This window comes from Rhinatrema bivittatum, chromosome 9 (assembly GCF_901001135.1).
Source record: "Rhinatrema bivittatum chromosome 9, aRhiBiv1.1, whole genome shotgun sequence".
Classification (NCBI taxonomy): Eukaryota; Metazoa; Chordata; class Amphibia; order Gymnophiona; family Rhinatrematidae; genus Rhinatrema; species Rhinatrema bivittatum.
In genome coordinates, this window is record NC_042623.1 from 179,409,352 (window position 1) to 179,434,363 (window position 25,012).

The following is a 25,012-nucleotide window of genomic DNA, read 5'->3' on the forward strand; positions in this document are numbered from 1 at the left end:
CACTCTTACAAGCAATAATCTTCTCCAAATTAGACTATTGCAACTCCTTATTATTAGGTATCCCATCATCACATACTAAACCTCTTCAGATGGTTCAAAACTCAGCAACCAGAATTCTGACAAATACACGGAGAAGAGATCACATCTCCCCAATCCTCAAAGACCTACACTGGCTGCCGATTCATTATAGAATACTATATAAGTCCATCACCACAATATACAAAGCTATCCAACAAATAGCTCCGCTCAACCTACAAATCCCTTTCAAAAAACATACTTCCTCCAGACCCATAAGAGAGCACTATAAAGATTCTCTTCAGGTACCTCATTCCAAAACCTCCCTTCACATAACTCTCAGAGACAGGGCATTCTCCACAGCAGGACCTCCTCTTTGGAACTCCATCCCAACGGAGCTAAGGCAGGAACCCTGCCTCCCAACATTCAGGAAAAGACTTAAAACGTGACTATTCAAAAAAGCCTTCCCAGACTCGGATTAAACTCATTACCCACCTACAACCAACTTCCAAGCACTACCCGTAAGCAGAAAACCATTACTTCTGATCTCTACCCGTTTGCAGAAAACCACTACTCCAAGCACTACCCGTATGCAGAAAACCATTACTTCTGATCACTACCCTTATGTAAAAAACTGCAATTTGTTAAAATGATCAAGTCATTGTAAATCACATAATTCTTTGTAATGTACCCCGTCATACTTCGGTTAATATACTATGTTAAAGTTCCTATCATTTTTTTCTTGCTCCTAGTTGTACTTATCCTTGTTTTATTGTAACTGTAACTATTTTATGTTAGCACCTGTTATTTATTTCGTTCAGTGTTCCTGTTATCATCCCACTATTTATTGTAAACCGGCATGATGTGATACTCTCACGAATGCTGGTATAGAAAAAACTAAAATAAATAAATAAATAAATAAAATGGGTAATTACCAGGTTCTTATGGCCTGGATTGGGCTCTGTTGGAAACAGGATGCTGGGCTTGATGGACCCTTGGTCTGACCCAGTATGGCATATTCTTATGTATGTTCTTAAAAGAAGGGACATGGACAGTCTTGTCTGGTACCCCGTTTAAGCTCAAATTCCTGTGACATGCACCCATTTGCCAGAATACTGAAAAAAGGCTCCTGATACAATAAAGAAATGTTACGTACGATATCACCCTCAAAGCCATATCTTCATAAAACGGAAAAAAAGATATTGCCAGACCACCCGATCGAATGCCTTTTCCGCATCAAACCCCACCACTAATGCTGGCATATCAAGAATTTTACTCTGAGACATAGCAGTCTATAATCGCAAGATATGTTTTTTACTAGCGGTTCTGCCCTTAACAAAACCTGCTTGATTTTGGGAGATCAGGAAGGGCAACACTACATTCAGTCGGTTGGCTATTATTTTAGCAAAAAGCTTTACATCAAAATTCAGTAAGGAAATTAGACAGTAGGATGCCGCCAACAAAGATTCTCCCCCCCCCCCCGCCCCCACCTCAGGAAGAACAGTGATAAACATTATTTTTGCTTCTTTAGGGAAAGAACCTTGAATTAAAGCCTCTGGAAAAAAGTCCCTAAGGACCGCCCCCAGATCACTACCCACGATTTTATAATAGTCTGCATGAAACCCATCAGGTCCCGGGGCTTTATGAGAGGGACTAGACTTAATACCTTCTAAGCTTTCTTGTAGGGAGAAAAGCCTATTTAACCAGGACAATTGCTGCTCATATACTTTTGGTAAAGACAGGCCTTGAAAGAAAAGCTGTTCAGCAGCAGCCGCCCCTTCAGTCTCATTACTATAAAGATTTTCATAGAAGGACTGGAATATTCTGCAGATCTCTCCCGCAGAAGTCTGCCTTCCAAACTGTCCCTTCCAAACTTTTACTAGGGTGGCCATAATTTTACCAGCTTTGTTCCCAAAGCGTATAGGTTATGGGAAGTACAATGAAAAATGGGATACCTTTATTATGACCCAAATCTGGTATAGTCACCAAGGAAGATGTGTCAAGGGTAGGGTCTACTACACAATTGAAATCCCCAGCTACCAGCAGGGAACCCTGAGCATATATTGAGAGATCTTTCATTAAATTCACAAAAAACGAATGAGAATAGACATTGGGAGCATATACACTGCAAAGAGTATTAGGCTGGCCAAAACGTTTACCAACAACAATAACCTATCTCCCTGTGGGATCCTTATTAGTGGAGATATGTTCAAAAACTACTTGCTTCCCCTCCTTTCCTATTCACTGCTGACGAATAGAACACACTGCCCACCCAATCTCTTTGCAATTTAGCATGCTCCAGTCATTTATATGAGTCTCCTGGAGACATGCAATGTGTGCCTTATGCCTTCGAATTGAAGCTAAAGGTTTTGCACGATTTACAAGTGAGCCAATACCCGCTACATTCCAAGAAAGAATTTGGAGGGCATCAACCATATTTAATCAAATTTGATGGATACTGTTTGTGAAAACCCCCCACCATGTATGTGAGTCTGTGTCCAATCCCCCCCGGCCTAGGGACTGAACACCCCCACAGGATGCATCCCTCTGCCTAAGGAACTAGATTTATGTAGTCTACACCAGCAAAATACCCTTGTGACGTCTGCAGTCTTCTCCCCCCTGCCTGCCACCAATCCCAACCCTTTTGCTTCCCTTCCCAGTGCAATCCCCACCCCAAGAAACAAAAAACCTCCAACAAAAAGAGGCCCAGAAACCACATTAACAATCTGTACCGGCACCCCCTCCACATCAGAGGCCCAGAAACCACATTAACAATCTGTACCGGCACCCCCTCCACATCAGAGGCCCAGAAACCACATTAATAATCTGTACCGGCACCCCCTCCACATCAGAGGCCCAGAAACCACATTAACAATCTGTACCAGCACCCCCTCCACATCAGAGGTCCAGAAACCACATTAACAATCTGTACCGGCACCCCCTCCACATCAGAGGCCCCACACATTATCAAAAACTGACCCAAGTTATCGCATCGGTGACTCCATAATGCAAGTTATGAAGCAGCTTGTATGAAAATGGAAAGTACTTGAGAAATACATAAGTAAAAGAATAAAAATACCGCAACATTTAAGAAAATTTAGGGCAAAATCTGCTGAGAGCGAAACAGGTCCGAAGACAGTGTGAAATCCATCCTGAAAAATAACGATGCCAAGAATTGTTGAGCACTAGCAGCAGAATCAAATGTACGCCAAGATTCTTTATGGTCTACTCGGAGCCTCGCTGGATATTGCAATGAAAATCTTTTGTGTCGATTGAAGAGATCTGCACAGATCCTAGAATACTCTCTCCGCTTCTGAGATACCATTACTGAATAATCCTGGAAAATCAGTATCTTACAGTTCTCATACAGCAATGTGGATTTTTTCCTATAAGCTTGGAGGATAGCTACTTTATGAGAGAAATTCAAGAAGCATGTAGCTACGATCCGCGGCCTTGTAGGGCCCAGAGGACGGGCTCCCATTCAATGAGCATGCTCCACAAAGCAATGGCCCTGAAGACTCTCCAGGCCAAGCTCCGCTAGCAGCCAGCCCTCAAATAAAGAGTGAATGTCCCCGATCTGAGAGAGACTCCGGAAATCCCACAAAGCAAAGGTTGTTCCTCCAGATCCTCCGCCTTTGACTCCAGCACCAGGACCTACTTTTCCAAGGACCCCTGTTGTTGCTTCAGGGCCTGCGTGTCTGACTCCACTCCTGCAATTCTATTCTGGGTGTCCTCTCCCTGCCGCTTGATCTCATTCAGGGTTTCATTCCCTGCTGTTATTTGCAGAGAAATAGCCTGAAATCGAGCGTCCAATGCTAATACCACAGCACAGGTCACCTCCTCTACCAAAGCACTGCTGTTTGATGCCATGTGCTGGCTTGGGTTCGGAGGACCGGCGGCCATTTTGGATTCAGCCAGCTTACCTGATATTTTCTTTTCCCGCTGCGGCTTGCTGGACACTTTACTGCTCCTGCACTAGAACTCTTCAATGGAGCATTGAGAAGCCACAGATGAATATTTTGGCAGCACAAAGCTGCAAAAAACCAGGTAAAAATAGCGATTTCTGAGGGGGGCACTGGGAGCAAGTCTGACTAGCATCCTACTCACACATTGGATCACGTGGTCTCCTCATATTTTCCTTCTTTAATCTGCATAAAAAAATCTTTAGAAAAAATTGAGAATGATGGGATACTGTATACATGCTTAAATGATGGACCTATGATTAGTTATGACCCGGGCATTTCGTGCTACAAAATTGGTCTGCACGTACGGGTGTTATGATGGTCCTCGTCTCTCTTTGTCTGTGTTTTCTTGGTATTGATTTTTCTATTATTTGTGAATGTATAATCAAAATATATTTAAATTTAAGTTGAATGCTATTTTTTGATTGCTGAATGTCACACACAGGTCAGGCACAGACAAACATACAGAGGCAGAGGAGGCACTGACCCTGCTTTTGATGTGCTCTGTCACACAGAGAATGCCACCTTTAACTCCAGCAGTGAAGCAGAGCGCAAGACACAGCGTTACTATCTGTCCTGCCTGCAGGAGACCAAGATTGAGGAGCTGGGGGCCCGACCCCTGATTGACCTCATTGAGAAGGTGAGCATAGCAAAACCAGAAATGCCATTACCCAGGTGGAGGGAGAAATAAGGTAAGAGAGCCTCATCCTGCACACACGTGGAATGGGTGGTGGGGGAAGGAATGTGATGAAGCCTCAGAAAGGTGAGGAATGCAACCCATGGTCTCAACCTGCACACAAGGAAAATGGGGGGCGGGGTGCTTTTGTGACAATGAAACAAGCACGACGTGCCTGGTCTTTGGCCGCTGTTGGATGGCAGCACTGCTCCTCACTGCTGGAAGGGTGGAAGGAGGCCACTGCTACTGCACTACTCCTGCAAAGTTGGGTGGGAGGGCCATCCTGCTATCGAGGATGCTCTCTTACGGGGGATTTCTAATCTTGTAATCTTTAGAGCAGGAACTTCGAAAAGGTTTTGGGATGTGGGATGATCTCAGTTGTCTGGTTGGTTTGCATAATCGGAGAGTTGCATTAAGCCCTATTGATGAATCCTTGTGTATTCTTTGTGCAACTGGAAGCCAATGAAGTTGGGATAAAACAGGTGTGATATGATCTCTGGGGTTGAGGGCCTGTCAAAATTCTTGCTATTTGTAGAGGATGTAAAATATTTGCTGGTAAGCCCAGAAATAATGAACTTACAATAGTCTAGTTTGTTCAGCACCAACACTGCAAGACTGAGAGAAAGTCTTGGTGATTAATTAGAAGCTTCACTTTCTTTACAAGGTGTAGTTTATAAAATGATGTTGTCACAATCTTTGAAATATGCTTTTGCGTGGATAATTGCGAATCAAATAAGATTTCAAAGTTCTTGCCTGGTTATTTATTTAAAATCTTTTCTATACCATCGTTAAGTTATTTACCATCACAGTGGTTTACAAAAAGGCACATAAAGTAATAGTAATTGATTAAAATAGACAACACATTATAGAAGTGCCAACAATGAGCAGTTACAGGGTTAATTTAATATAAAACTACTTGTTGAGTTTTGTTTACATGTAGGAAAAAAGTCTCTCTTGCGTTGCAGTTTCCCTGAAAGTTGAGAGATATGTTGGGACATTCAAAGAAGATAACGCTTATTTCAGACAAGAGTAAAACTTCAGTTTTGTTAATGTTAAGTTTAAGCCAATTATGTGCTAACCATCAACTACTGGAATTAATGCATAATGAAACCAAGCCCAAGGTGTTTGTCCAATTGATATTGTAGGGGATGAAAAACTGTATATTGTCTGGATATATTTTATAGTTTACACCTAGGCAGGCCAGAATCTTACAAATTGGGGCCATGTAAATATTGAATAGTATGGATGATAGAGCAGTCCCTTGAGGCATGCCTGATGAGACTGTAACCCAAAGGGCCAGATTTTAGTAGCTGCGCACGATTTTTTCGCGCATGTTATAAAATCCGGGGTCGGCGCGCGCAAGGGGGTGCACAGTTGTGCGCGCGGAGCCCTAGCGGAGCCCTGATGGCTTTCCCTGTTCGAAATCGGAGCGGCCCCAAGGGAACTTTCCTTTCGGCCCCCAGCCCTATCTAAACCCCCCAACCTTTGTTTACTAAGTTGCGCGCGCCGGCCAGGTGCCAGTGCGTGATCCCGGGCACAGTGGCAAATGGCCGCTGTGCCTGGAGGCTCCAGCCACGCCCATGCCCCGCCCCCGGACCGCCTGCCCCGCCCCTTTTTTCGAGCCCCGGGACATACACACTTCCCGGGACTTTATGCGCACCGCCGGGCCTTTTGAAAATAGGCCCGGCGCTTGTAAATCCACCTGGATTTACGTGCGTAGGCTTTGAAAATCTGCCCCAGAGTGAGCAGAACCAATTTTAATTTACTGGATCCGGTCAGATATATATATGAAGTAAATCTTTTTAATACACCATCTATGCCAGCTGATTTTAATCTGGAAAGAAGAATGAAATGGTCCAGGGTGTCAAATGCTAATGTTATGTCCAATAGCATTGTAATATAATCATGTTAGTATCAAAACCCCGTAGTAAAATATCAAAATGATGAAAGTAGTAATTTCTTGGTACTGAAACCTTTTCTAAATCCATGTTGGTGTGGGTCAATTTTTGTATTATCATCTAGAAAATCATATAGCTGATGCAGGACTGTTAATTCAAAGATTTTTGACAGGGATGGTCATCCAAGTAGACAGCTGCATACTCTTGATGTGGGTGAATCAGGCGGTCAACCAAGCGCTGAAACATTGTGGAGGCACCATGGAGTCCAAAAGGGAGGACGGTGAACTAGAAAAGTCCCCTTAGCACTGAGAATGCAGTCTTATAAATTTGTGCTGGCATAAGAGGCACCTGCCAATACCCTTTTGTAAGGTCCAGGGTAGAAATGAACTGAGCTGATCCCAGACACTTAGTCAGTTCATCTACTTGAGGCAACGGGTACATATCGAATTTTGAGCCCTCGTTTACCTTTTTAAAGACAATGCAGAACCTTATGCTCCCATCTGGCTTCTGTACCAGCACTATAGGTGAGGACCAATCACTGTTAGACAGCTCTTTAACTCCAGGCTGGAGCATTTCCTTCACTTCAGTTTCAGTGATGCAACATGTGGCCTCGAGAATCCGATAGGGTCACTGCCCCACAATAATCCCAGGAAGCATAATGATGTCATGTGGCACTATATGGGTACAACCTGGCAGGTTCGAGAAGATCTCCTTGTTTTGCTCCACCCGCTGATTTAAGGCAGCTGTCTGTGTGGTGAACAGCTGCTCTCTGTAAGGAATCTGGATTCGGTCCACTTCAGGTCCAACCTCTGGACCAAACTCTTCTTGCACCACTCTGCACACCTGTGCAACCCACTTTTCAGAAGGTTTACATGGTAGATTTGAGTTCTTTCATTTATCTGGCTGGGCTATTTTGTCATCATGGGCCTGTTTTCTCCAAAACTTCATAGGGTCCTTGCCAACAGGCTAACAACTTGCTTTCCGAAAATGAGAGAAGAACAAGGACACGGTCCTCTGGCTGGAAAACTCTTTGGTCTATGGGGCGATTATAACCTCGGGCTTGGTATCCTGAGCCTTCTCTAGGCACAGATGGGCTGCCTCCCCAGCTTTTTTTTTTTTTTTTTAGGAAATCCTGCACTTGGAGAATGTAGTCAATTAGGTTCTGCCGGGGGTTCCATGCATCCTCCCAAGTTTTGTGAGCTCTGCTAAGATTCTGTGGTGGTCAAATAAGCAAACAGAATGTTAGTAATTATTAGGAAGCGAATGACAAATAATACGGAGGATGTCATAATGCCTCGGTATCCCTCCATGGTGAGACTGTACCTTGAATACTGTGTGTACAGTTCTGGTCGCCGCATCTCAAAAAGGATATAATTGCGATGGAGAAGGTACAGAGAAGGGCGACCAAAATGATAAAGGGGATGGAACAGCTCCCCTATGAGGAAAGGCTGAAGAGGTTAGGGCTGTTCAGCTTGAAGAAGAGACGACTGAGGGGGGATATGATAGAGGTGTTTAAAATCATGAGAGGTCTAGAACGGGTAGATGTGAATCGGTTATTTACTCTCTCAGATAATAGAAGGACCAGGGGGCACTCCAATAAGTTAGAAAATAGCTCATTTAAAACAAATCGGAGAAAATTCTTTTTCACTCAAGGCTTAGTTAAGTTCTGGAATTCATTACCAGAGGATGTGGTTACAGCAGTTAATGTAACAGGGTTAAAAAGGTTTGCATAAGTTCCTTGAGGAGAAGTCCATAAACTGCTATCAATCAGTAAGGAATAGTAGCTTGAGATCTATTTAAACATTTTGGTACTTGCCAGGTACTTGTGACTTGGACTGGCTGTTGGACACAGGATGGTGGACTGGATGGACCCTTGGTCTGACCCAGAATGGCATGTTCTTATATTCTTATGTTCCCCAGTCACCCCCAATTTCCCACTCAAAGGGGTTAGTATGATATTCTGGGTAGGTTGCTCATCCACTGACTCTGACCCATTCTCCCCGCTTACCTCTAAATTAGCCGTATAACTATGTTTCCTGTCGGCATTGCCTCCGGGATTAGGAGCTTTAGAGTCCACTAATGCCTGGGTTGCAGAGCCCTCTCACTCCTCAGGAATCACCAGTGACCTCTTGGTAACATGGCCAGTCAAAGCTAAGGAAGCCGCCAAGAGGAATAAGCCTAGAGGGAAAACTAAAAATAAAGTCAAACCTCTAACTAACAAGAAAAACAGGTCCTCAATTCCCCGCAAAATCTGCCAGTGCTTTGCGTAAACCATCATCATCAGTACCCTTCTCTGTGTGGCCTTTAGAAACATTAAACAACTCCCACCCAAAACAATATGTGTCCAGTCCCAAATTTCCTTTTGTACCCCCACCCTCCCTAACACCCGACCCCCTCCCCTTACAACCTGAGTACTCTCCCCCTCTGTAACAACCCACAACAATCCCAATTCAGTGTGTCCCCCTACCATAATACCCAACCCAGTACTGGTTAGTTGCCGGGACAATTCCCCAAATTGACTGTGTACTGAAATAATTGTAAAACAAAACATCAAAGTGGCACTGCGAAAACTTCTCCCCGGCGGGAGACCGCAGAGACCCGAATGGTGTCCGGGGAGCCACGCCTATAACCAGGGCAAAGAAACAGAATAAAAAAATAAAAAGTAATAAAGAAGGTAATGAAACATAAATAGTGGAGTTACATAACCGGAGAGAAAAAAGTCCCCCTCTGAGATGGAAAACAAAAAAAAAGTCAGCAATAGTGAAAACGTCCAGAAAATATGCACGAGTTGGTAAATACTAATCTCTGCGGCTTCAGTATGCAAAAAATAACAGTTTGCAGTCTGTGAAAAAAAAAAAAAGGCTATATAAAAGGCGAAATTCATCCCCAAACTGAGAGAAGAACTGTAGCGGTGCCGCCTAAAAATTCAGTACAATCGGCCTGATCCGAAGCGTGCTGCGTAGCCCAGAAAATCAGCCACATGGGGGCGCTCCAGAAAATGAAAAATTGAACCCAGGGCCAATAAAGAAATATCACCCATGCGGCAAAATGGCTCCAGAATATCAGGCGCTGTGTAAACAAAAAACCCCCCAAAACAACAGAAAAAGGGTCCAAAACAGTAAAAAAAAGAAAGGGAACTCAAACTCCCCGTTAACACCAAACTCAGGGGAGTCACCTGTCGCCACTTGAAGATGTGCTCCGGGTCCTGGCTAAGAAAAGAAAACAAACTGCCTGAAATCTCTGTCCATAAAAATTTTAAAAGTTTAGGTTTCTGAGTCAGCAATGGAGTCAAGAAATTTCTGCGCCTCGGTCACCGATTCAAAGAACCAAGCATGTCCATTAACCAAACCCTTTAGGCACGCTGGATAAAGTAGGGCATAAGAGAATCCTCTCTCACGCAGAGCCTTCTTTACGGGCACAAACGTAGCCCTCTTCTTTTGTACCGGCTGTGAATAATCTGGGAAGAAAAACACCTTGTGATCGCTGTACCGAATGTCTGCTTTTCGCCTCACCAACTCCAGAATTCGAGCCTTGTCTGCGTAGTTTAACAATAAACGCTCAAGGACAAGCCCTTGCCATGGAGAGGGGAACCAAGGCTCTATGTTCCCATTCGATTTTAACGGGCCGCGTTTGGTGTTCATACTTAGCACGTCGGGCAGCCATTTTGCCAGGAACCCAGCTGGATCTTTCCCTTCGGCTGCTTCAGGAATCCCGACAAATATATGTCTTCCTTTTCCCCTGGTTTTCTAAATCATCTAAATTCTCCAACATGGTGGTAAGCTGATGCTCCAACATATCGATTTTCAATCGCGCGCTTGTTAGGGACATTTCAAGTTCCTCCATCCTATCCGAGGTTTCCTCAAGGCAGGCCGCGTTATCTTGCACAGAGGAGACCAATTGAGCTACTTTATCTACCACCACCCCTAATTTTGAATTAATACTGGCTGTTATTTTTTCGGAAAATTTATCAAACATAAGCTGCAGGGTTTTAGTAGTGTCCAGAGGTGTTTGCAGGGCAGGCCAATCCTCTGATGAAGCAGAGTTGGCCTCCCACGCCAACTATTCATCGTCCGTTGCTTTTAACTTCTTTCTTTGCGCCTTTTTCATGGTCCAAATGTCAGGGATGGAATTTTCAGAATTATTTAGACGAGTTGAGCCATTTAGTAGTGAAGATACAGGCAGGATGATGTCAGATAACGAAGGCCAGGCCCAGCAGCTCGTCTAGGTGCAGCTGATCACAAAGCTGGCATCACCGGCCCTCTACTCTGTTTTCTTATAGGCCTCCAATTGATCCCATTTTTTCTGAAATACAAGAGGAATTATTGATCAGGAAGTAACATGAGATGTCCATCAATTACTTTGCCCAATGTGTTCAGGGATTAAACTATTATCTGACTAATAAACCTGTACTGTACATGATTAACTAAGTCAAGATTAATCCACATCTTTGGAATAAAAATCATATCTAAGATATATTAGGCCTCATGGGTAGGAAAGGATACAATTTGGCTGAAATCTAGAGCATCCATAACATTAAAAAAAATCCTCAACAGGACCACGTATTAGTCCAATATAATGAAAATTAAAATTTCCTAAAATTATAAACGCTTTCTTTTCCACTGTTCGTAAAAATACCAATATTTTAGCAAGACTGGCTAGCTGAATTCCCTCTGGGTCTAGAAGTCGATAGACTAAACACTGGTTGGTCAAAAATTGTAACAATTGCTTCATAATCTACAGACAAAGCGAGGGTTTTTTATACATAATGGGGCAGATTTTAAAAGCCCTAAGCGCGTAAATCTAGCTGGATTTACGAGACTATTTTGTATAGGCCTGGCGACACGTGCAAGCCCCGGGACACACGTATGTCCCGGGGCTTGAAAAAAAGGGGCAGGGTGTGGGTGGTCCGGGGTGGGGGGCGTGGCCAGAGGCCTTCGTAGGGCCGCTAGGCCGGGGGAATCGCACGCAGGCACTTGGCCGGCATGCAACCTACGCCTGCCCAGAGGCAGGCACAACTTCTAAAATAAAGGTCGGGGGGTGGCGGAGGGAACAGGGAAAGACATCGGGGTTCTCCTAGGGCTTGGGTTGCGCGCACAAATCTACGCCCGCGTGTAGGTACTAAAATCTGGCCCAATGTGAATGTGGTAAAAAAAGAAAAAAGAATAATTAATTACCTGCTTTGCAGGGGACCCATTGTGCTGAGGTGGTCTCTGGTGTTTGTGTTGTGTCCCTGAAGTGTAGGTACTGTAGATACTGTGCCCAGGAGAAGGATGGCCCGATTTAAAAAAAAAAAAAGAGCCAAGAGCGTTGTTTCTGCTCCAGGCTCCCATCCGAATCCCAATGTCACAGAAACTTTACAATAAAATAACAGATGTCCCGCGAGCTTGTCTCAGAGCAGTAGCGGTAGCAGTGGGGAAATATCATTGCTTATAAAAATATGCAGAGGACAGGGCCGGTGCAAGGGTATTAGGTGCCTTCTGCCTTGTGCCCGCCCCCTGCCGCGCTGCCTTACCCCACCCCGCCCGGGCTTGCGCACTCTCTCCCACTCCTCTGCACGGAGAAAACTGTCAGTGCGTGTGAGGGAGAGAGAAACGCTGGGTTGGGCGAGGACAGACGGGTCGCTCGTTGGTCGTTGCTACCATAGCTTCTGCCCTTGGGACCCTGGCACCCTAGGCCCCCGGCTAGTTCTCCTGCCAGGGCTGGCGGAAGCCCTGGCAGGAGAACTGCATGTTCTGCCCAGGAACCTTGAGGAAGCTCCAGGTGCACCGGAGGAGCTGAGGGCCTGGGAAGTAAATCAATTTGGCATGTGTGTGGGGGGTGTGAGGAGGGTAGTGGGTGTATTGTATCTGTAAAGGAAATAGTTATCTTCCGGCAAAAAAAGTGCGCGAATGTGTTAAAATGGAAGTGAAACGTGGACCTGGACTGGCGAAATGATTAGTGTAGCGTGTGTTAGTGTAAGGTGCAACAGATGGCGCTTACGTCCAGCAGATTCGCTGTTTTCTGGAAAATATCTTTAAACCTATTTTACCTGTCACAGGTGTGACCTATCTGTAATGTAAGTACAGAAGAACCTTCCTGTATGCGAAATGAAGGTTGTGTCCAAATTTGAAAGCAATCGGTTCAGTGGTTTCTGAGATTAGCGATTTTGTCCAAACTATTTAACATTTTTATTTATATAGATAGAGAAACCATTAGTTTAATAAAAGGTTTCACACAATTTGAATTATTTAATTAAACAGTTCTGAGAGAAGCTGTTTTGGATACTTTTGCCAGAGTTCGACAGTGTGATTGTGAGTGAGGGTTAGGAATATTATCAGAGTGTTTTTGGAGTTGTAATTATTTAATTTGGATTTTATGGATGTTGTTACATTTCCATTAGTTTCAATGGGTTTTTCTCTTTTCATAGAAATTAATTGAAAAAACCCGAGTTTAATCTGAAGCCACTGAAGCCATCACTAGAGTAACTACGTGGTTACTGGCAGCCAGGACGTAGTCCCTCTGTGGTTCTGCTATACCCAGATGTTGTTGCTTTTTTTTTCCCTTTCCCTTCAGATTGGTGGCTGGAACATCTCTGGTGCCTGGAACAAAGATAATTTCATGGAGGTCTTGAAGACGTCTTCAGGGACATACCGTGCGGCACCGTTCTTCACCGTGTACGTCAGTGCAGACTCCAGGAGCTCCAACAGCAACGTCATCCAGGTGCGTGAGCACAGTATAGTTACGCAAGGAGAATCTCCTTAGCAGCAGCGCTACCGTCATCCTCTTCCCATTCTCTACGACTTGCACATGCATGAAGAGACCACATACCGGGAAAAAAAATGAGCTTCACGCAGCCCAGAAAATTTCTAAAGCACATCAGGATCTCATTTGTATGAACAGAAAGAGGGTCATGGGCTCATGGTGACACAAAGTAGAATACACACCTCATACCAGTAGGACTAATGCAGGACAAAGCATACTGGTATACACCTATAATCTCCTTTCAGCACATTATAGGTTTATGCTAGTGTTTCCCAACCTTTTCACGCCCAAGGCATAACAAAAATGTATGGCATGCAGTGCGGACATGGAGAGGACTCGCATGGTCAAAAGAAGAGCTGGGGACACACTGAAAGCCCCATCAGTCTCTCTTTCAAATTTTAAAATAAAGAGAGAGAGGGGGCGGAGAACACATGAACCCACCACAGAGGACTGTCTCTCTCTATGTATAAGTGCAGGAGGAGGAGGGAGAGGTCGCTGTGATGTGAGCAGCCAGCTCTGTTAGTTACCTTGGGCTGCCACATGTGGCTGCCAGAGCTTCTCCAAGGCTGCTGCTCCCGACACTCAGAACGAGTCACATCCAGTGTCTGGTGCAAGCTTTCCCTGTCTCATGCAGCCTGGGGATAAGAGAGAGCCTTGAAGGAAGAAGCTCAGGAGGTGCTGTGTGCTGCATTAAGCAGGGCCCAGTTATCCGTGCCCTGCATGCTACCCATTAATTTGATGCTCTGAGCAAGAGTTGGGGAACCCTTAGGGGGTGTGTAGACATATGATGCTCTGAGCACAGTGTTGGGGTACCCCTAGGAGGTGTATAACACAGAAATGACAGCTGCAAAAGACCAAACGGCCCATCCAGTCTGTCCAGCAAGCTCCCATATGTATCAGTTTCCCATACTTATCAGTATCACAGACTGCCAAGGTCAGGGCCCTTGTTGGTTACTGTTTGAGTCCAATTTCCTGCAGCCCCCTTCTGTTGATGCAGAGAGTAATGTTGGAGTTGCATCAAAAGTGAAGTATCAGGCTTATTGGATAAGGGTAGTTACTGCCGCATCAAGCAAGTTACCCCCATGCTTGTTTATCCAGACAGTGCAATACAATGCCATGTTGGATGTTGTCTGAATCTAATTCCACTTTTCCAGATTTAGGGTAGTAACCGCCACATCAAGCAAGTTACACCCAAGCTTATTTGTTTTACCACATTGTACAGTTCAATGTCCTTGTTGGTTGTTGTCTGAATGTAAATCCTCTTTTCCACATTTCCCCTTGCCGTTGAAGCAGAGAGCAATGCTGGAGTTGCATTAATCATATGAAAGCTTATTGGATAAGGGTAGTAACCACCATTCCAGCAAGCTACCCCCATGCCTCTTTTCATTCATTCCCATCCTCTAGCCTTTAGGGATCCAAAGTGTTTATCCCTTGCCCCCTCAAAATCCTTCACAGTTTTAGTCTTCACCACTTCCTCCGGAAGGGCATTTCAGGCATCCACCACCCTCTCCGTGAAGAAATATTCCCTGACATTTGTTCTGAGTCATCCCCCCTGGAGTTTCAAATCATGACCCCTAGTTCTACTGATTTCTTTCCATTGGAAAAGGTTTCTTGTTGACCATGGATCATTAAAACCTTTCAAGTATCTGAAGGTCTGTATCCACCCCTGCTCCTCTTCTCCTCTAGGGTGTACATATTTAGGTTCTTCAACCTCTCCTCATTCGATGGAGATCCTCCACCATTTTGGTTGCCCTTCTCTGGACCGCCTCCATCCTGTCTCTGTTCCTTTTGAGATACGGTCTCCAGCACTAAACAATGGAAAGCATTGTTTGGAATCTGGTTTTCTGTTTATGTCTGATTGCTGCCCTGGTGTAATGCATCGCAGTGAGTGGGGATCCGCTGTAGGGATCACAGCTCAGCCTCAATCTACTCTTGCCGTGGAAGTTTTAGAATTTGAAAGGACACTGGGAGTTGGAGAGTTAACTGTGTTGGAAGATAAGAGGAAACGGCGGTTATGTAGAGCTCAAATAATTCTCATACACAAGTAGAAACAGTGGGAAGAACTGGTTTAAAGACTGATGGGGAATTAAAGTTGTGGAGAAATGAGTTGATTTTTACAGAAAGTGAATTACATTTAGTAGATCGCTTAAGAAAGTTTGGTTTGGTCGGCTTTTTCTTGATGGCTAGCATTGAATTTGGACAGAAACTAATAAGGTATGGTTTCTTTAAGCGACGGGTAAATAAATACTTGTATGTGCGTTAGATAAGGAAGTTAGATCCAGAAATAGAGAGAGAACAGCTGTCTTGTCCATTTTCTCTGCAGATAATGTATGTTTTGGTCCCGAATCAGACTGGACTGCCTGTTACATGACTGTGTTCATAAAGTGTTACATTTTAACCCCAAAATATGTAATGAAATACTATTTATTTAGGGAAAGAACCTGCAGGGCAGAATGATTTGAAATATGCAGTTAGTGCCTTGCTTTTTGAACAAAGCAGATGTTTGTAATTGTCCATACATAGATCTGAGATAAGCTTCCTTTATAAATCAATCATCTGGTTAGAACAGAATTTCTTTCTTTTTAGGGACCCATTTTTGAGTGAGAGAGAGAGAGAGAGAGAGAGAGAGAGAGAGAGAGAGAGAGAGAGAGAGAGAGAGAGAGAGAGAGAGAGACTGGCCATGATAGCATGTCCCATAGATAGGTATTTGTATCCCTAGGATAGGCCCACCTAGTAACTCGAGGTGGGGATTAGGTAAGAGTGTAGGGGGTTAGGGGCCGCTTTCACATTGTACATGAGACGTACGAACAGAACAGTGGTCTCTTGTGAAGATTTGCTGGCCTTCGGCGTGAGGAAACTCACCCAAAGATGAGATTTGGGCAAGGGTCTCTCAACCTAGCTTGATGGACTCTCTACCTGGGTAACATCAAGCTAGGTTGAGAGACCCTTGCCGACCCTGGATTTTATAACATGCGCGAACAAATCTGCGCCCGTGCCGAAATCGGAGCGGCCTCAGAGGGAACTTTCCTTCTGTCTCCCCCCACCTTCCCGTGCCTAACCCTGCATAAGTCCCGTGCCTAATCCTGCATACATAATAATCCTGCCTAATCCTTCCCGTGCCTAATCCTGCATAAGTCCCTAACTATTATACACAAAACCATCCACAATCAGTCCTCACCAGCTAAAAATTCCACTACAATTCCATTCCTCCATGAGACCCATCAGAACGGCCCACAGAGGGACCCTACACGTTCCCCCCCCCCCCCCCCCCAAAGCCACACGTCACCCCTCCATTTGGAAACGCACATTCTCTACTGCTGGACCTTCTCAGTGGAACGCATTACCTATAGAGCTACGCCAAGAACAATGCTTGATCACCTTTAGGAAAAAATTGAAGACTTGGCTTTTCAAACAAGCCTTTCCCTAATCCACAAAACTGCTATCTCTAGGAGTCCTCCCTCGCCTTTCATCTCCCTGTACTCAATATGCCCTTCCTCCTCCACCTCTTTTTATTACTCATCCTCCCTTCCCTCTCTCTATACCCCCCCTCAGCCCCCTTATACCCCCCCGCCACACCCTGCCCCCCCAGACCCTACCTGCCTCACAGTTATAGTTAAGTACCCGAGTTAAGTTATGTTTATTTATTAGTTTCTATGTCTTTAATTTCTTTGCTTCTTGGAATTTTCTGTTACTAAGTTATCCTGTATTTATTTATTTCCCTGTTTTATGTAACTTTCCTATGACTCGCTGTTTACCCTATGTTCAATGTAAACCGGTGTGATAGGACTATTTTGTCCTGAACATCGGTATAGTAAAAAGAAGTAAATAAATAAATAAATAACCCACCCCCCCCACCCCCCGGCCTCAGCAGGGCCACAATGGAGGAGGCCTCAGCCCCGCCCATGGCCCCACCCCCGGAATGCCCCTTTTTCGAAGCCTAGAGACATACGTGTGTCCTGGGGCTTGCGTGCGCCGCCGAGCCTATGCAAGATAGGCTCAACGCGCGCTGGGGCAGGCTGGGACAGGTTTTCCGGGGTTACACGCGTATCCCTTTGAAAATCTACCCCAATTTGTGCTGTAATGAAACCCTGACTAAATTACATCCGCGGGATTGACTGTATAAACAGCGTTAAGGTAAAGCATCCTGAAATAAAGTCTAATTTGTTGTGCTTATTAGTTGTATACTTTGAAATTCGGCATGAACAAAGACACTCTCAGTTTGCAATTTAAGCCATACCATTTTGACATTGCTCACATTTCTATTACGCTGAGGTAGATCTTAAATAAGTACGCGTAGCCGCGCGTATCTTATAAATTCCGGGGTTCGCGCGCAAGGCTGCACAAAATTGGCAGCCTGCACGCGCCAAGCTGCGCAGCCTGCCTCCGTTCCTTCCAGGCCGCTCCGAAATCAGAGCGGCCTCAGAGGGAACTTTCCTTCTGCATTCCCCCACCTTCCCCTCCCTTCCCCTATCTACCCCACCCTCCAGCCCTACATAACCCCCCCCCCTACCTTTGTTGTGCAAGTTACGCCTGCTTGAAGCAGGCGTAAATTGCATGCGCCGCCTCGGCATCCCCAGGCACAGGCCGCAGTGCTAGGGGACTCGGGACCACCCTCCCGGTCCGCCCCCGAACCGTCGCCAGGCACCAGGACCCGCCCCGGACCGCCCCCTGACCCCAGACACGCCCCCTCCCGCCCCTTTTAAGAAGCCCCGGGACTTACGCACGTCCCAGGGCTTTGCACACGCCGGCGGCCTATGCAAAATAGGCCGCCGGCGCGCAGGGCTTTTAAAATCTAGCCCACTTTGAGCACTGCATTTTAAGTCACCTTACCTTTTATGTGTCTAAAGTATTTTTTAACTAATGATTTGGTATTTTAAGGAACTTCCCTTCCTTTTTATTCACTTTTTTATGTTTTAAAGTATTTTTTCTTTTTAATAAGTTATTTTATTCTTATTTTTTATCTGAATTCACATGTACTTTTTTCCCATGCTATCCCTGTCAGTATCCCTAGAATGGATGTGTTTTATTTTAACACCAAGTTGTCTTTTTTAGAATCCACATGAGTATATTATCATGATTTTGCATTGAAGTATCTATAATCAAGAATCCATCTATACAGGGGTCACTTTTCACTGCGACCGTAACATTTCACCACCAGATTCATGTTATCTTTATGTCGTATCTACGTTCCTTGTGCCACTATGATAAAAAATACAAACATACTAATATATATTTTTTAAATAATTATTTTATTACACTTGCATAAGTCATTTATAAATGATATTGCACTCATTTGTTTATATTTCTGTATATGTGTTTGTGCTTTTTATTTAATTCATTTATAGTTTCTGCATGCTGCTGACCTATGGGTACAAAATTTAGTTTATTTTTAAATAAGCATGTTACAATTTACTTTCATGTATGTACATACATTTGTCTTATATATGTGTGTTTGATTTTAATTTTAATTTTGCTCTTAGTAGCCCCTGAGGCAGCTCCCGTGTGAGCGAAACTCGGCCAGAGTCGGGCAAGTTCTAATAAAAGTCCCTTGATACACCCATCTTCTTTGGTTTTTCGCTGGTCTGCATATTTTCTACAGGGGCCACAATTGCCGGAAGGCATCGGGACCCGTTCGATAAGAGCGCGGCCTTCATCGTGAGCGGGAACACCCGCAGTAAATCCAATTGATGTGGGTGAAGCGGCAACGTGGACAATTCTAGGTCCATTTGCCAAGCATTATAGGTTGGGTGTTCTTGTGAGATAAGACGCTGTCTGAAGAGCAAGCTTGCACTGCAATGGGGCTTTGACACATCCCCCGCGTTCTTGAAGGACAAGGAAGGAGAAATTAAGGCTTCACCTGATCATTTCCTTTCCTTCTGCGACACCACCCTGGGATGTGCAAACTGGGCGACCTCTCCGAGAGTGAGAATTGACTGACTAAATGCTATAATCTGTAAAAAGAAAAAGATTAATAAGAGGGGGAAGTGGTTTGAGGAGAATTTTCATTCCTGCAAGGATTTCTAAGACAGGCTTTGTTAGTTAATGTGCTCCTCGTGGTGTAAGTTGATGATTTATCTGGAAACATAGATATGACGTTTGTGTTTAATGTTGATTAGGTGAAAGTTTGTGTTTGCTATGATTTAAATTTAGCTTTGAGAGCAGTGCGCTGGCTGCGTCTGGCTCCATGCATAAAAAAATAAATAAAAAAGACTCTGCCGCCAATTGCTGGATGAGGGGACTAAACCCCAGGCTCTTGACTGGCAGAGCAGGAAACAATCAGCTAAAGTCTTCATTTCTCTCTCTCACAATTTGTTTGTGTTTTGCCAAAGTGACACATAAAATGGTTAAGAAGAAGAAAATTAATCCAATCCTCCCCTCTCTCTGCTCAACTCTTTCATTCCTCTGTTGTTGCTCTCCCTCCCCCTTCTTTCTCTCTCTCCTCCTCTCTATCTCTGCCTCTCTCCTCATTGCTTTTTCTCTCGCCTCTCCTCTATCTCTGCCTCTCTCTCATCACTTTTTCTGTCTCTCTCCACTCCTCTCTCTCTGCCTCATCATTTTTTCTGTCGCTCTCCCCTTTTCTCTGTCTCTGCCTCTCCGACTTTTTTCTCTATTCCCGTTCTGTCTCTGTCTCCCTTTCCCTCATCACTTTCTCTGTATCTCTATCCCCCTCCTCTATCTCTGCCTCTCTCATCTCTTTGTCTGTGTCTCTCTCCCCTCCTCTCTGCTTCTCTCTCCTCATTGCTTTTTCTGTCTCTCTTCCTTCCTTTCTCTGTCTCTGCCTCTCTCCTCATCACTTTTTCCTCTGCCTCTCTCGCCTTCTCTTTTTCTGTCACTTCCTCTCTCCTCACCCTCCTCTCTCTCTCTTTCTCCTCTTCACTTTTTCTGTGTCTCTCTGTCTCTCCCCTCCTCTCTCTGTTTCTTTGTCTTTCTTTCCTAGGTGGACCAATCTGGCCTTTTCCTCCCCTCCCGAGATTACTATTTGAACAAGACGGCCAATGAAAAGGTAAAGGTGGGATGCAGCGTGAGGGGGGGAGGGGGGAGTGCAGAAGAAAGTTAGAAGTAGGTGGGTGTGGCTGAGAACCTGGGTCATGCGGTGCAAATAAATAATGTGAGTCCTGGTCCGTGTGTACAGGTGCTGGCAGCTTACCTGGATTACATGGTAGAACTGGGCCTGCTGCTGGGTGGGGATCGCAGCTGGACCCGGGAGCAGATGAAGCAGATCCTGGAGTTTGAGACTCAGCTGGCGAATATCACAGTGCCTCAAGACGAGAGACGCGACGAAGAGAAAATTTACCACAAGATGACAGTGGCAGAGCTGCAGGTAAGAGGACACACACGAGTCCACCCCTCTCATAATCTGCAGAGATTTAAAGTCAGTCCAAAACCTCAGGAAAAGCTCAGGAAACCCCTGGCAGGAGCTGCCTGCAGAAGAATATAAGAAGCGTCATGCTGGGTCCATTCTCTCTCCAGCGGTCACCCGAACATCCTCAAAAGATCCCAATGGGGAGAGACATTTCCAGACATGGTGATCCCCCCAAGTCTGCCTGGCTAATAGGGATGTGAATCGTGTCCTCGATCGTCTTAACGATCGATTTCGGCTGGGAGGGGGAGGGAATCGTATTGTTGCCGTTTGGGGGGGTAAAATATCGTGAAAAATCGTGAAAAATCGTTAAAAAATCGAAAAATCGAAAAACCGGCACATTAAAACCCCCTAAAACCCACCCCCGACCCTTTAAATTAAATCCCCCACCCCCAAATAACTTAAATAACCTGCGGGTCCAGCGGCGGTCCGGAACGGCAGCGGTCCGGAACGGGCTCCTGCTCCTGCATCTTGTCGTCTTCGGCCGGCGCCATTTTCCAAAATGGCGCCGAAAAATGGCGGCGGCCATAGACGAAAAAGATTGGACGGCAGGAGGTCCTTCCGGACCCCCGCTGGACTTTTGGCAAGTCTCGTGGGGGTCAGGAGGCCCCCCACAAGCTGGCCAAAAGTTCCTGGAGGTCCAGCGGGGGTCAGGGAGCGATTTCCCGCCGCGAATCGTTTTCGTACGGAAAATGGCGCCGGCAGGAGATCGACTGCAGGAGGTCGTTCAGCGAGGCGCCGGAACCCTCGCTGAACGACCTCCTGCAGTCGATCTCCTGCCGGCGCCATTTTCCGTACGAAAACGATTCGCGGCGGGAAATCGCTCCCTGACCCCCGCTGGACCTCCAGGAACTTTTGGCCAGCTTGTGGGGGGCCTCCTGACCCCCACGAGACTTGCCAAAAGTCCAGCGGGGGTCCGGAAGGACCTCCTGCCGTCCAATCTTTTTCGTCTATGGCTGCCGCCATTTTTCGGCGCCATTTTGGAAAATGGCGCCGGCCGAAGACGACAAGATGCAGGAGCAGGAGCCCGTTCCGGACCGCTGCCGTTCCGGACCGCCGCTGGACCCGCAGGTTATTTAAGTTATTTGGGGGGGGTTCGGGAGGGTGGGGGATTTAATTTAAAGGGTCGGGGGTGGGTTTTAGGGGGTTTTAGTGTGCCGGCTCACGATTCTAACGATTTATAACGATAAATCGTTAGAATCTGTATTGTATTGTGTTCCATAACGGTTTAAGACGATATTAAAATTATCGGACGATAATTTTAATCGTCCTAAAACGATTCACATCCCTACTGGCTAATAATTATTACGGGATCTGTTCTCCAGAAACTGTCCAAAACCTTTTTAACCCACCTTTGCTATTAACCTTGACCTCATCCCACAGGTTAATTGTGCACTGAGTGACAAACTACTTTCTCCAATTTGTTTTAAATCTGCTCCCTGTTAGTTTCATGGATTCCACCCCACTCATTATTTTATATGCCTCAGCCGTCTCTTCTCCAGACGGGAGAATCCTAACCTCTTCAGCCTTTCCGCACAGTGGAATCATTCCATCCCCTTTATCATTTTGGTCGCCCTCCTCTGTACCTTTTCTAATTCTTTTATATCTTTTTTGAGTTGTGGTGACCAGAACTGCACACAGTACTCAAGATGAGGTTGCACCGTGCAGCGATAGAGAGTCATTATTTACTTATATATTTATCAACATTTGATATTCAGTAGGGATGTTGACATAATGAGGGCAAAAGTAGCGCCGGCGCCATTTTGAATATTGGCAATACGGCCCGCGTGCAGGAGGTCGCTCCCGGACCTCCGCTGGACTTTTGGCAAGTCTTGTGGGGATCAGGAGGCCCCCCCCCAAGCTGGCCAAAAGTCCCTGGGGGTCCAGCGGGGGTCCGGGAGCGATCTCATGCACTCGTGACGTCGGGTGACAGGAACCAAAATGGCGCCAGCGCTACCTTTGCCCTGTCATATGGTAAGGGCAAAGGGCCACCGGCGCCATTTCTTTTAACGCAGCCGTGGCCCGAGAGCGGGAGATTGCGCTGGGACCCCCCCACTGGACCCCAGGTAATTTAAAACATTTTGGGGGGCTTTGGGAGGGTGGGGGATTTATTTTAAAGGGTCGGGGTGGGTTTTAGGGTGCTGGTTTTCCCACCCTCTCCCGATTTACGATTTTTTACGATTTAAAAAAAACCAAAAACCATGACGATCAGATTTCCCTCCCCCCCCCCCAGCCAAAATCGATCGTTAAGACAATCGATCACCTGATTCACATCCCTAATATTCAGCCTTTTCCAGGTTGGTCTCAAGGCATACTACCATCTTATTATATTACAATCAGATTCTCATTTCAGAATTATACTAAGCTCTCATTAAACTGCAAATGTTAAGACTGAGATTGTATTGGACCCCCCCAATTCCTCAGATTATAAAGAAAAGCCTGATAGGGAAGGCAGAGAGCGCGGGGGGAGGGGTTTGTCACAGATGAGTTGCAATTTTGAGGGGTTGAGTTTGAGCTTACGGTTGTTAAGCCATTGGGCTACAGTTGTCAGATATTGATTGAGACGGGGGATAGATGAGTAAATTGAAATCATGCAAACACCATTCTGATTCAACTGGATGAAGAACTGACTGGTGGGGGAAGAGATTTTTTGAAATGAGAATATGGCCATTAATAAATGAACACCTTTTATTTCAAGATCAGGGGTTGGAATTGAACAGGGGTGGTAGACACTGTGGAGGGGAGAAAAACAGGGATAAAATATGTGTAACTAAGTTTCTGAGTACAGGGAAGAAAGATTAAAAAAGAAACAAAAAAAAACCAAACCAAACAAAACAATTTCTTAGCATTCATACAAGTTAATCCACACCAGTGAGTGATGCAACTCTACCAGCAGATGGAGACAGAGCAAAGCTGACGTCACAATATATATAATCCTGCACTGACCTCAGGCCACCAGTATTCTTCACCTCTAGCAGATGGTGGATGTTCTTTTCCCTACTGGGGATTACTTACAAAAAATTGGAGAAGGAGAAAAGAAGAAGGAAATTAATTTGCCGCAAATCAGTGCCTGACATCGGTTTGCGTGTGCTCGCCCAGGTGTGCACTCAGCTGGGCGCTCAGGAGGGTGCCTACCTGAACCGCGTATTGGTCGCTTACGTTTTGAGCATTCGTAGTGTATGCTTATTGGAGAGAGCTTGCTTTTTGGGTGCCCTGTCCAGGCGGCCATGCAGCTGGGCGCACAAGTTATCAGATGCTTTTGGGAGCGTATTGAAAGCGGGTGCACACAATGCAAAGGTTTCTTGCCTCTTCAGTTGCAGGAGAGATCTGAAGTCCTTGGGCATCGATGCCCTCATACAGGAGTGGCCAGAAGGTAAGATTCTATATGCCTTTTGCCCATGGCCCATGTTGGGCAGAATGATTTGGAGAATCGAGAGTTACACGGGGACAGTGCTTCTGGTAGCACCAAATTGGTCCAGGAGGCCGTGGTGTGCAGATCTGCAAAGGCTCCTGGAGAACTCTCTTCTTCACTGCTGAGGTTGCCACTTTGCTTTGAGCGCGAAAGACTGCATGCAGGCTCCCGTCCTGTTCGGGAGTAACTTTAGTACATCCCACTGGTGTAGATTAACCTGTCTGAATGCTAAGAGAAAAAATTACCACTTACTTGACAATGCTATGCGTGCCGTCCTCGGCAAGCCCACAGCACAGCCCTCTCACCTTTCCACAAGGATTCCAGCTTCTGGTTCCTCCTCTGGTGGGCCACTAGCTCCGACCTCGGGTCTCCTCTGGTGCCTCCGGCTCTGCCACAATCCTCAGCGTTCCAGGTCATGATGAAACTGCTAGTCGGGCCTCTCCGCGTGGCCCGCGGAGAGTCGCCACTACCTGCGCCGCGCCCCTCCCTAGGCACGCGCACATCGCTGATCCTTATGTAGGGACCACGGTGGGAACCTGGCCACGGCCCTGGATGATGACGTCAACCTCTACATAGTATTTAAGCTCAGGCCTCGCTCCATAGCGTTGCCTTTGCAACAGGTCTCCTCGTTGATAGAGTACTCGTTGCTACCAGAGATTAGTCTCTACTCTGTTCCTGATTCCTGTTTCCTCGTTCCTGCCCTGTCTATGCTTTGGATTGATTACATGACTTCGCTATAGTGTATCTCCAGACCCAGATCTCCATTTCGCCTGACTATGCTATTGGCTTCTCCATGATCAGACCTCAGCATTGCTTGCCACAGCCCCTGGATTGCCGCCGGCCCTGACTCAAACCTACCATTGGATGCCTCTTCTGCCTACTCCCCGGACGTGGACTTATTAGGTTTCGGCCTACCTTTGCTCGAGCACCCTCAGTCTGCCTTTGTTT

The 25,012-nt window shown here is 45.8% G+C and overlaps 1 protein-coding gene across 1 annotated transcript in view; it reads left to right on the forward strand.

Moving 5' to 3' along the window:
• Positions 1 to 25,012, forward strand: part of ECE2 (endothelin converting enzyme 2) — a 90,939-nt gene that overhangs the window by 18,472 nt on the left and 47,455 nt on the right. Inside the window, exons 4-7 of the mRNA XM_029616073.1 lie at positions 4,493 to 4,617; positions 13,104 to 13,250; positions 20,230 to 20,295; positions 20,425 to 20,613. Coding sequence (XP_029471933.1) covers positions 4,493 to 4,617; positions 13,104 to 13,250; positions 20,230 to 20,295; positions 20,425 to 20,613 — 527 coding nt within the window. The remainder of the gene's footprint in view (positions 1 to 4,492; positions 4,618 to 13,103; positions 13,251 to 20,229; positions 20,296 to 20,424; positions 20,614 to 25,012) is intronic.